The 13,070-nt window shown below is 39.6% G+C and overlaps 1 protein-coding gene across 4 annotated transcripts in view; it reads left to right on the top strand.

Annotated features, from left to right (window-relative positions):
• The window catches only part of abcc8 (ATP-binding cassette, sub-family C (CFTR/MRP), member 8), a 53,602-nt gene extending 42,417 nt beyond the window's left edge, over positions 1 to 11,185 (top strand). For 3 of the 4 annotated variants that reach the window (XM_056386595.1, XM_056386596.1, XM_056386597.1), the window contains 13 exons: positions 1,183 to 1,349; positions 2,109 to 2,336; positions 3,075 to 3,167; positions 3,997 to 4,099; positions 4,532 to 4,645; positions 5,549 to 5,669; positions 6,048 to 6,178; positions 6,314 to 6,392; positions 6,577 to 6,685; positions 7,442 to 7,545; positions 9,473 to 9,606; positions 10,385 to 10,447; positions 10,896 to 11,185. In XM_056386595.1, coding sequence (XP_056242570.1) covers positions 1,183 to 1,349; positions 2,109 to 2,336; positions 3,075 to 3,167; positions 3,997 to 4,099; positions 4,532 to 4,645; positions 5,549 to 5,669; positions 6,048 to 6,178; positions 6,314 to 6,392; positions 6,577 to 6,685; positions 7,442 to 7,545; positions 9,473 to 9,606; positions 10,385 to 10,447; positions 10,896 to 11,033 — 1,584 coding nt within the window. In that variant the 3' untranslated portion in view covers positions 11,034 to 11,185. Of the gene's footprint in view, positions 1 to 1,182; positions 1,350 to 2,108; positions 2,337 to 3,074; positions 3,168 to 3,996; positions 4,100 to 4,531; positions 4,646 to 5,548; positions 5,670 to 6,047; positions 6,179 to 6,313; positions 6,393 to 6,576; positions 6,686 to 7,441; positions 7,546 to 9,472; positions 9,607 to 10,384; positions 10,448 to 10,895 lie in introns of those variants that run through there. The other variant, XR_008828803.1, reaches the window with a different exon arrangement.
• The last annotated feature ends 1,885 nt before the right edge of the window (positions 11,186 to 13,070 follow it).

Raw genomic sequence — 13,070 nt, 5'->3', positions numbered from 1 at the left:
AACTGCATATTCACTTCCACATATCCACTGTAAACACACTTACATTTGACAAATGATCTGCAGAGTTTCTGTCCATCTAGACAACGGAAACAAAGGAACAAGAGGATTACACAAGTGGAAATTCTTGATATTTCTAGTGGGTATTAGTCTGTGTTGAGCAACTGGAGTGTCTTTTTTTATTTGCTGCCACTGAGATTCTATCTTACTTATTATAAATATACAATATGTAATTGTAATGACCAGAAACAGTACATTTGATGTATATTTCCATTAATAATTGAAGCATTTTAGCTTTTAATAGAGCAACAATTGTGTGTTTCTCAAAAAAAACAAAATACACAATTTTAGCCTGGCATTACTGTAAGCAAACCACTATTACTGTAACTTAAATTAAATTGTAATTTTAAATATAGTCTGACTGTGTTCCTCATGTCATTTTTCATTTAAGACTTGTTAAAATGCTTCTTCAAAGAACTTTAACTTTTCGATATCATAGTTGTGGCTAAAAATATTAATTGATGATATTTTGAATTCTATTGAAGTTTAAGGATAGAAGGTGTCATACACTGTAACAAATATGGTGGTGGTTTAATATCACAAATATGAAATGTAATCTGTAATATTAGAAACGTGAGTCACTGATTCAAACATTCACAGCAATAATAGGTAATAATTGTTTTGTCTACACTTGCTGTACAGTACACTGTGAGCCTCTTGTTCTTGTTGTTCTTGCTCTGAAAATAATAAAAATATGTTCAAAAAAAAAAGCAAAAAGCTTGGGACAGAATCAATCAGAGCAGTAAATGAAATAGGAGGTCAGCTGAGGAGAAGGTGAAGCTGAGGGCAGGAAAGAACTGAGTCTTCAGCTGCTTTTTTTGTTCAAATGTTACTAGAACGGCTTTGAAAGCTTCACTGGCTTTTGTCACATTAGGCAGCTAATTTTTAACCTGCCTCCGAGTTTAATTATGCTTGTAATTACAGTACAAGCAAACTGAGTGGCAGGAACGCCCCCGCTCTCTCAAACACACACAGACACACACACACACACAGACACACACACACACACACACACACACACACACACACACACACACACACACACACACACACACACACACACACACACTGTTGCAGTAATGTCTTTAATAACCCTGTCTCTCTCTTTCTCTCTCCCTGTGTTAGAACTGTGGCTTCAGTCACTCGTGGTATCTGTCGGTGTTCAGTGTCCTGTGCTGCCTGGGCATCGTCCTGTGTCTGGCCACCTCTGTAGCAGTGGAGTGGACCGGCCTCAAAGTGGCCAAGGAGCTCCACCACAACCTGCTCAACAAGATCATACTGGCCCCCATGAGGTACAATGCTGTGTGTGTGTGTGTGTTTGTGCTGCAGCTCTGCCTCATGATGGATGAAAGGGACAGAGAGAGAGAGATGTATGCGTTGTGTGTGTTGACATTTGTGCATGTGCTAAAACGGGTCATTTAAAAGAGGAAACACAGTTAAAAGCACCTTGTTTTTCACCCCATTACCCAGCGCACCATCTGCTATCCTTACACAAAACCCAGGAGATCTCGCTCACATAAAGATGCTCACATGCACATGACACACACTGCATTTACTGTACATCCTCTCACATACACTGCTGAATAAACACGTATGTTCCAGATGAAAGACTTTAACCTGAACCAACCGTCTGCACAGCAAGTCTGAGCAATTAAAGACTTTAGGGATTTAACGTATCCTTTCGAGAATATAATCTGGTGAAATAAAGTTGTCTTCAAATATAATTAGAATTTTATTTTATTATTAAATTAAACTGGATGTGTAAGGTTAAATCTATATTGTAGCAGCAAGTAAAACGGTCTAAAAACAAAAGAAATAATAAAGATTATTGAAGAAGATTCAATATCAATTCTCACCAAAACACACATTTCACATTACCTCTCTAACTCTGAGGTACCATAATATTCAACTCACATTTGCTTTAATTGAAAGAGACCGAGGTCTTGGATTAAAGGACAAAACAGATGCATGACAAACAGACAGAACAGAACTCAGAACATCCTGAGTTCACTATCAGCAGAATCAGTTCATCACCTTTTTCACTCCCCCAGGCTGTTTGAGACGACTCCGCTCGGCAGCATCCTCAACAGGTTCTCCACCGACACAAACACAATCGACCAGCACATCCCGACCACCCTGGAATGCCTCTCCCGCTCCACCCTGCTGTGTGTGTCCGCCCTGGGAGTCATCTCCTACGTGACCCCAGTATTCCTCATCGCCCTCCTGCCACTGGCCGTCGCCTGCTACTTCATCCAGAAATACTTCCGTGTGGCCTCCAGGTGAGTGTGAACGGGCGAAGCGACAGATATCACAGACGTGTTGTTGAAGGTTTGTTCTCATCATCAGATGTTGTCATCGGCAGTGACGACACCAAAGCCACATGCTTGGTGTGGAGGTTTGAACGACCGGAGGAGTTTCCACATTACACACATACTACAGAGGATGGCTTGTCCACTGATTTATGACTCAACATATTTAAATTTGATGTTTTCTGCCACAAAATATAATAACATTTCAATAAATTAAGAGGTATCATGAATTTATCCTTTACATTGAACAAAAAAATAACCGAACATTTAAAAAAATAAAATGTGAAAAAGACAAATTGATCTGAGTCCTGCTAACTATAAGCATCTGATTTTACTGTTACACTGCCCCATTGTTTACCCATTTACATTAGCAGCTATTTTGTAATGGAGCTGTTCAGATTTAGTTTCTCTGAAAAACATTATAGGATGCATTTCATTTCATTTTGGGCACAGACATACTGTGTGTGTTTTTCAAACAAATGAAGTTATCGGGGTGACAGCTCGTGGATCAGTGGCTCAGTGTAACTTTATACATCCTTAAAACAGATTTCAAAACATGGATATAGGAGTTATCACATCTGTCTTATGTGTGACACAAACTAAATATCATTCTGATGTTGTTATCGCCTCAGCCTTATGACCGATACTATTTGACCTTTGCTTCTGTTTATATTTCCCTCTCTGCTGGGTCTTGTTGCTTCTGGTCAGGGACCTGCAGCAGTTGGAGGACAGCACCCAGCTCCCTTTACTGTCCCACTTCTCAGAGACAGTGGAAGGTCTCACCACTATCAGGGCCCTCAGGTAATCTCTAACATACTGTGTCTCCTGCTGAAGCCATTTTACACCTGCCACAAGAGTCCAGTGCTTCAAAGGGTTTTCTTCACTCAGCTACTGTTGAAATGCTTACCTTTGATTAAAGGGGCGCTACAATAATTTTACAGTACAAAGAAAACTTGTGATGTACTATTCTCTCTGTAAAAACACCTTTATAATGTCATCTTTTCCTCTGGAGGAGGAGGAGGAGATTTTTGGGCTTCAAGCCTGTGATAATAAGTTTTGAGCGCATCTAAAGTTTAAAGTTTGAAAGATGTGTGGAGTTCAGGTCTAATGAAAAACCAGGTTGCTTCAAAAAAGTGTAGGAAGCTCTTTTGCAAAGGTTAACTAAGTTCTAACTAAATTCTGAATATGTTTGACCCTTCTTTTTAAAATCTGTGTCCCACGTGCCCCTCAATTTTATGGAAATGTCATTCTGAATTCCTGGAGTGCTTTTTAAACATCTAGTGCCATTTGGATTCATTTTTGTGACGCATCTTATTTTGAAATTATAATTTCCATGAACCCAAAAGTGTAAATTCAAACGAAATTTCCATCTGCACTTTGCTTTTCACTTTGCTTTGGTTTGATTTTTTTTAGCATTAAAATGTCTCATCTTCCAAAGTCACCCACTGACCTTCTATCCAAACAGCTACTGTTAGACTTTACAAACATTTAAATTCATTTTGAGTCAGTGGAATAAAAATGAAGCCAACCATTTAAATTTTAAAAAGGAAAATGGAAAAGTTGCAGGCAGGTGAACAGTGACTGTGCGTGCAACACAGTCTGTAATACAATGAAATCTTTCTGTTGGCAGGTATGAGCCCAGGTTCAGACAGAGGTTACTACAGTTCACTGATGCCAACAATATCGCATCTCTCTTCCTCACGGCGGCCAATCGGTGGCTGGAGGTCCGCATGGTAATGATCCGTCCTGTCTGTTTAGTTCTGTAAGATTTCTGCTCGGGCCTGTTTACTGTTTGTCACACAGCAGCTGCTTCACATTTACGATGGTGTTGCTGGGTAACTGCTCCCTCTGTCGGGACCCTGAAAAACTGAATTTTCCATCCACTTCTTACTTACTTGAGAGGCAGCCCTCATGTGATGTTTTATGTATCGACTGCACGCTGCTCATGTTTCACAGCAGAACAGATAACCTTGAGATGTTTATGGATTCATGTGCACAGATGAAAACAGACAACACACACGCACGTTCTTCATTATCATGTGTGTTGACATTAAACGGGTGCTCGATAATAGATCTCCTTTTATTTTATTTACTTTTTTTTTTTAATTATTCAGTGATGCATTATCTCCTCACTGTAATGCTGTGACATTGTCTCTCTAATGCAGGAGTACATTGGAGCCTGTGTGGTGCTGGTGGCAGCTGTAGCCTCCATCACCAACTCCCTCTACAACCAGCTGTCCACTGGTCTGGTGGGGCTGGGACTGACGTACGCACTCATGGTGAGACTGTGTTTGTGGAGTGTGTTTTTCATTGCTTAATTGCCTGAACTCTTTAAGGAACATGTTTTATATGAATATGATGCAAATTCTATATTATTGCTAAACTTTCCCAAAGATTTTCGAATTATTTCCCCAATATAAAAGGAAGTGTTTTGTTCTGTCCTCAGTGTATTTAAGTCCTCTACTACATGAATGAATTTATCTGATTATACTGGATGAATGATTCTCAAATCTGGATGAAAATCATATTTTGAAAATACCACTTGCAACGCAAACACTAGTAGTAAGGAAAGACTTACGATGCATAATCAGTGGCTCATTTGTATTTTCTTCAGATTTTTATTGTGTTCTTGCTGCAAAAAAACAACTATGAAATTTACCAAACATCTGAAAATCTATTGAAACCGATCTGCTTATTAAAATTAGTTTAAATTTATATAAACTGTTTCATATTGAAGTTCTTCCTATGGTTCACCTTGATGTTTGTAAATCTTGTTTCTTGATTCCCTGTGTTGTTGCTCTCCAGTGAGACATTTGTCCTCAAATTTGGTGATTTTAAATGTTTTAGATGAACTGAATAATTGATTGTGAGAAAATTCTCAGAGATCTTAAGTTACATAAACTACTTAAAAACCCATCAGACGATCTGAAAAATTCATTGCCGGCTGGAAACAGGGCTGTGTTTCTTCACTCATATAAAATGTCATTATGGAGATACAAGTTTTACACAGGACGCTGAACCTATGTAAATTGTAGATGGACTAAAACAGCCTGTAATGCAACAACAGTGTCCAGCCTGAGAGGACTGACTGTGTGTCTGTATGGTGACATTTACCCAACTCATCTCCACTCCCCCTCCTCCCCCTCCTCGTCCCCCTCCTCCTCCTCCCCTCCATGTATCAGGTGTCCAACTACATGAACTGGATGGTGCGTAACCTGGCAGACATGGAAGTACAGCTTGGCTCAGTCAAGAGGATTAACGGCCTGCTGAAAACTGAACCGGAGAATTATGAGGGTCTGCTCAGTGAGTGCAGCGACACGGTCACAGTTTCTTAAATTAAACTTTCACAAATTCAGCAAAAGAAAACCACATTTGCTTTAGGTTAAAGGTTTTGTGATTTCTCCGTCACTCGGGATGAAGTTTAAAGTTGGTCCACATTTGCTCCACATTCATCATTGTCAAGTCAAGCAGGGTATCATAACGCTCAGGAGAAATGAATCTTTATCCTCCTTCAGCTGTGTTCACATTAGTTAATGCCATTATATCCCTTAATAATCTATCTTACATGCAAGTTTCCTTTCAGCCAAAAGGGATTTTGCGAAGAGGCCAGTGGCCTTTCAGCCAGATATCGTTACCGAATTTAAACATAATCAAATCATTATGTTTGTGTGTCTTTCTCAGCCGTGTCTCAGGTCCCTGACGGCTGGCCCCGACAGGGAGAGATCAAGATCCAGAACTTGAGCGTCCGCTACGACGCCACGCTGAAACCCGTGCTGAAAAATGTCAATGCGCACATCAACCCGGGACAGAAGGTAACCACACTGAGGGACAGTGTGTGTGAAAACATGGAACAAACACCAAGAACAGGAAATAGTGTATCAATTGATGAAATCTACTGGCTGATTGGTTACTGGTGATAATGATGATTTAGACTTGTTTGTTTTCAGGTGGGGATCTGTGGCAGGACAGGCAGCGGCAAATCCTCTTTCTCTTTGGCGTTCTTCCGCATGGTGGACATGTTTGAAGGTAAAACATTTGACACAAGGAGACAAGGTTTCTAAATGCAACACTCACGAGAAGAATCTGTTTATTGTTGCATTAAACATCTTAAATGTTGAGAATATCCTGTTTATTTTGTTTATTTATTTCATGATGAAGGTCATGTGCGATGAGTTTGTGCGTTATTAGATTATTCTTCTTTCTTTCACAGGGAGGATCGTGATTGATGACATAGACATCGCAAAGCTGCCTCTGCAGACCCTCAGGTCTCGCTTGTCCATCATCCTCCAAGACCCTATCCTGTTCAGCGGCACCATCCGGTACAAAGGACCTCACTTCACTGTCAGTTTTACCAACAGGAAGGTCGGAACAGGAACAGTTTAGATTTGGTGATAATCTGAAATAGTTTCAGTGGAAGGAGGGGAAAACACAGAACATTTCCAGTAACAGGAGCAGCTGGCACAACTGTGACACACTTAAAAGACGCTTAACTGAAGCATGCATGGAGCAGAGGGTTTGTAGATAAGAGGACATTCCTCTGAAAACTGCTGGAGAGGTTTATTTTTAGACTTCAACAGCAGTGACCATAAAAGCTTTGTCATGTCGGGGAGGAGCAGATGAGAAATTTAAAGAAACTGTGAGATGCTCTCAGTCAAATTATTCATAAAAATATTCACTGTGTGATTATCAGAGACGCTGTTTCACATAGATAGAGATTGCTATGAAATTTGATTCAGTTCTTATAGCCGGTTCATTGTTTAAGTTATTTTTCAAGCAAAAAATGCCAAATGTTAGATGGTTACAGGTTCTCAAATGTGAGAATTAGCTGCTTTTCTTGGTGATTCTACATTATAGTAAACTGAATATCTGGACTGAGGGTTCAATGACGTCAGCTTGGGCGTTTTTTCACTGTTGTGTGATGTGTTATAAACCAAATGATTAATCAATTAACTGAGAAAATAATCATGACATTAATTGATCAAAAGTATAGAAAAGCATAGTAATTTGTTTTTTTTGTGTGTGTGTGTGTGTGTGTGTGTGTGTGTGTGTGTGTGTGTGTGTGTGTGTGTGTGTAGGTTCAACCTGGACCCAGAGATGAAGGCTACAGATGAGATGCTGTGGGAAGCTCTGGAGATCGCTCAGCTGAAGCCTGTTGTTAAATCACTTCCAGGAGGCCTGGGTGAGGATCTGAGAATCTTTCATAATCTGTGTAGTGTGTGTGTGTGTGTGTGTGTGTGTGTGTGTGTGTGTGTGTGTGTGTGTGTGTGTGTGTGTGTGTGAGAGAGAGAGAGAGAGAGAGAGAGAGAGAGATGTATATATTTTTTATGTATATTATGTATTTAAATATTCTGTAAACTGTTTTGGCAACAACATGTTTTTTTTCATGCCAATAAAGCTATTTTGAATTGAATTGTGAGAGACAGAGAGAGAGAGAGAGAGAGAGAGAGGGGGAGAGAGAGAGAGAGAGAGAGAGAAAGAGAACAAGAGAGAGAGAGAGAGAGAGAGAGAGATAGGACTGTACACTCAAGTAATGTACACAAACTGTTATTAATTATTTATGCCAGAGAATAGACGGTACCAGTAAGAACAAATCTATAACATATTCAAATATTAATAATATTAATAATATTTATTTAAAAACAGGGAAATAATACAGTGTGTAAACTAACTGTGTGGCATTGATCTGTGTGAGAAATACAATAATTCCTTCTCGGAGGTGACGTGTTCACTAGCTCATCACACCTGTCAGCTGCTCCAGTGTCCTGATACAAAGATCAGGCTGCTCATCGAATATGTGAGCATGAATTTTTTAACTCCCTGTCGGAGCTGTATTATGTGTGTTGCTGCTCCGTGTCCTGACAGTTGCAGAACGCTGCAGACTCAGGATCAGATCAGATTGTAGCTGGAAGCTTTGCGCCTCTTCAAAAGCCTTAACCTATATACTGTACATGGTGAATGCTCGGTGTGCTGATGCATGGAGCCTCAACTTACTCTGACTCAGTTCTTTATGTCTCTGTCATCCTCTGCTCTACTTCCTGATAAAAGAATCATTCACTGCTGTGATGGAATAATAGTCTGCTGCTGCTCATCTCACCTGAAGTGTTTCTGCTTCAGTCGGTACAAAGAGACAGAAAGCTGTCCTGTGTGACACTGATGAATGTGTGTGTGGGTGTGCGTGTGAGACATTGACACTGAGCTATCACTGCTTTATTTCATGTTCACTGGAGCCATATGGTCAATATGACATTGATCTGTGACCCAGGAGTTAATGGCTAATTACTTTGCTCTTTAATTTAGTTAAAGTAACAGTACAGTGACAACAAGTGTTTAATGTTGCATATAAAGCAGACTGCACTGGAGTGCCAGGAAGGCTCCATGTTACTGCAGTGAGAGTGGGGTTTTATCAGAGATGAAAGTTATGTTAGTTCATCAAATTTAAAGACAAAATATATTTTTAAGATTTTATCTATGCAACAGGAAGAAACAACTAAATTCCATTCAATAATACTTATGTTTTAATGATATTTTGAATTCTTCATCTCACCGTAGCTCCTGCCATCATGTGTACTATCAGCTGTTCAGCACAGATAAAAAGAAAAAAGAAAAAAAAGCATCAGAAAGTCTTTCGTCACCTTTCACTATTTACCATCTGTGCGTTCCTGGTTGCCTGCCGTATATTTATTTATTTGACTTAAGACTTTCCAACAACTTGAGATAAACCCATTTTAAAGATTTGAAAGAATTGACTGAGAAACCATACCCTTGTGATTTCAAGCAGAGCCAGTGTTGATTAACCACACGTGCTCTGACTGATAGATCACTGGGGAGCAGTTTACTTTTTCAAGCATCTCCGTATAATGCTGCCTCATTCATAACATACAATGGAAAATCAATATAATATTGATTTATAAGCTAGGAATGTTAATGGCCAATTAACTTTGCCCTCTCATTTAGCTGAAATAATAGTGTTGTGTCACTGATAAAGCAATCTGCATTTTAAACTCTGTACACCATACAAAAAGTTTTAAAAAAAAACTACTATTGGCTGTGTAGTGTTGTGTATTTATTAAATTAAATGTATTAAAGATGTGTTTTTTTTCCTTTAGATGCCATAGTGACGGAGGGAGGGGAAAACTTCAGTCAGGGTCAGAGGCAGCTGTTCTGTTTGGCCAGAGCCTTCGTCAGGAAGAGCAGCATCCTCATCATGGACGAGGCCACGGCGTCCATTGACATGGCAACGGTCAGTGTGTGTTTAAAAAAAGAGCATGGCTAAGGCGGTGAAAGGGAAGGTGATGATGAAGGAGGCTACTCAGACATACACGGTGAAGAGGGTAGAAGGTCACAACAGGGAAAGAAAAATGTAGGAAATGTCAGCATAGAAACAAGATCAATGAGGGAACACAGACAGATGTAGAATTTAAAGAAGGAAAGACCCAATCCTGAATTTTTATGACCTTCTAAACTCATATACAGTTTACATATATTCATATGTAAAAGTCAAAGTTATTTGGAAAATCTGCATTTCTGTATTTTTTGACTGATCTTAAGCAACAGAAAACAACAACTTCGTCAATCAGTTTGATCGCAGGTTCTGATCAGGTTTAGATCAGTGATTGTTCTTTTGATTTTTTTCTTACATAAGAGGATGATAAAAAAGAAAGCCGGAGTGGAGAAGGAGGTGTGCATGAGAAAGAGAGAGGTTGAAATGGAGGGAAAATACTGAGGGCAATTCGGGCCTGAGGGGACTCAGTGTTGGCAAATGGCTACTTCTTACTTAAGACTTTCTCCGGTACGATCGCTTACAAAGAGAGACATTTCTAGCTCACAATAGCGCAGCAGCTCTGCCCTGAGGAAACAGGGTTGAGCTTTTAATCAGGGACACTGAGATGAGGAACAAGAGTTTTTTTTTTTTTTTTTTTTCTACCAGCATGAATGAACTGTTTATTTTACACATATTTTGATTCTCAGTCAGTATGAGTTTGAGTCAACCTCCTCTGTCTCTGCTTCTGCCCCCACAGGAGAGCATCCTGCAGAAAGTGGTGATGACTGCTTTTGCTGACCGCACAGTAGTTACTATAGCGGTGAGTATCTCCCCCACACTGTGCCAGTGCTTTAGGTATGACAGTAATGCATGAAACCCAGCCCCCCTCCCTTGAGAGTGCTGACCGTCCTTCTGCAATGACCGCTGGTGCAATTCTTGTAAACTGATGCAAAGCTGTAGATAAATGCAGCATGGACACAGAGCTGTTGTAAAATCATAAGAGAGAAAAGAAGGAAAGAGGAAGTCTGAGCAGATGCCAGACTTCCAGGAGGACATCTGCCTGATCCTTAGGTTATTTCACAGTAAAGTAATTGAAAATATCATCCATAAATGTTAAAATGTCCTAACAGCCACATGTATACTGTACTTGTACAATTTGTGTGATAAAGCTCATTCAGGATGTTTCAGTCTGGATTAATGACAGACACATAGTGGAGCAGCTCTCTCTGATGTAGTAATCCTTCTCTTCTTCCCCTGCCACCGCACAGCACCGCGTCCACACCATCCTGAATGCCGACCTGGTGATTGTGATGAAGCGGGGCATCATCCTGGAGTACGACAGACCCCAGGCCCTGCTGGACACGGAGGACAGCGTCTTTGCCTCCTTCGTGCGAGCAGACAAGTAGCACGAGGAGAGAAGAGAAGGAGCATTAAAGGAAGACATTCGAAGTGCAATTGTCCCATGGAATATATTCCTTTTATTTTTTAATCATGTTGTATTATATTTGTACATAAAAAATGTTAATTCTTTGTTAATAAAACATAAATTATAAATAAATTATATTTGACATTGGTGTTTTTTGAGGTGACGGTGATGGTGATACAAAAGCTTTTTTTGTGTGTGTGTGAGACTTATTGCCCTGTACAAAACAAATGAGTCAGCAGTGCAAGTGTAAAATGACCTGGGGCTGAGCTGGGGAATACATGATGCTGTGCAGCAAGACCAGGCTAAGAGCCAGAAACACAGCATAGTGATCATCTTCCTAATGGTCAGGGGTGTCAGTGTGGGATGAGAATCTGTGCCTGCTGGAGCCAGGACCTACTTGTGACATTACAAAGTTGTATGGATGCCAGAGGAGCAGACTGGCCTGTAAAATAAAATCTCCATGGATGGTCGGAGGAGCAGAAGGTGCCCAGCAGAGCAGGAAGATCAGATTTAAAAACACAGGACTAGATATTAATCAAAAGACTAAGTCTGGCTCCTGAGGATGAACAGCCCAGTTTCTATTCATGCTTAAAGCTGCTGAAGTTTAAACCAAACTGTACAGTGCAAGGGCGTAGGTTTGCATATGGACAGTAGGGACATGTCCCGATCAATATTTTGGGAGGACAGAATTGCCCCTACCAATATTTAAGTGAACTTGTTTGCACTATGTTTTGAGTGAAGTCGTATTTGATCATTCCAATGTGCCCTCCAAGAGGCTACATCTTCAAGACAACCGATTTAGGCATGTTAACATTTGATTGAAAGGGCAGGGGCTATCTGAAGGCTCACGTCATGGGAGAATATCACAGTGGTACCTAACATCATCAGAAAAACCCTGGCTTCTGTCTTCTGTAGGCTAGTAGTCAGGTTTCTAGCAGGTGTCATAAAATGGTGGGTATATCCAAGTATGAGTCTAATTTCCGTTAAGAAATCCATGAAAATGTCACCATGAATTAATTATTTTGTAGTAAGTAGAGGAAACAACCCCTTATCTGGGGTCACGGTGGCAACAGCCTAAGCAGGAGGTTCCAGACATCCTTCTCTCTAGCGACGCTTTCCAGTTTGTCCAGGAGGATCCGAGGAGTTCCCAGGCCAGGGTTCATCTTCAGGGTCAAAATGAAAGTGTGATTAAATATATGCTATTATGGATTGATTGTAAGTTACTAATTTACATTTAACGTAACCACAGTCCTCCTATTCTGATGTTAATGTGTAAGTTATTGTTACAGAGGATAATTTCTTAAAGTTTTACTCTTCGTTCTATTACTGTGCATAGTTTTAATGAAATGTATGTAAATGCACCCTGACGTGCATTTTTATGCACTACTATTCTAACACGTTTATACCTTTTGATGTTATGTTTTGTTTATTCATAACTATGCTATGACATTTTATGCCCTACTATAGTATGACTTTTTATGCCTTATTATACTATGACGTGTTTATGACTTCCTATACTGACTTTTTATGCCTTGCTAATCTGTAACTTTTATGCCTTACTAAACTATGACCTTTTTAAGACTAACTATACTGTGACTTTTTATGATTTACTACACTATGACGTCGTTATGCGTTACTATATTATGACGTTTTTGTGTCTAACGATACTATGTCTTTTTATGCCTTAATACTGACTTTTTTTATGTCTTACTATACAATGACATTTTTACACCTTACTATATTATGACGTTTTTTTGCCTTAATATACTATGACGTTTTATGCCTTAATGCTATGAGCTTTTTATATCTTGCTCTAACATGACATTTTTAAGTTTTACTATACTATGACGTTTGTATGCCTTACTATGCTATGACATTCCATACCCTTTCCATTTTTATGGATTATAATATATACAATGATCCAATTTTTTAGGTAAAAAGGTGGTACAGTGGTTAGAGTTGTTACCTTAAAGTCAGAAGGTCATCAGTTTGAAACCCAGTCCTGACTATTCTGTGT

This window comes from Seriola aureovittata, chromosome 10, assembly GCF_021018895.1.
Source record: "Seriola aureovittata isolate HTS-2021-v1 ecotype China chromosome 10, ASM2101889v1, whole genome shotgun sequence".
NCBI lineage: Eukaryota > Metazoa > Chordata > Actinopteri > Carangiformes > Carangidae > Seriola > Seriola aureovittata.
Note: the sequence above shows the minus strand (reverse complement) of the source record. Positions and strands in the feature narration are given on the sequence as shown.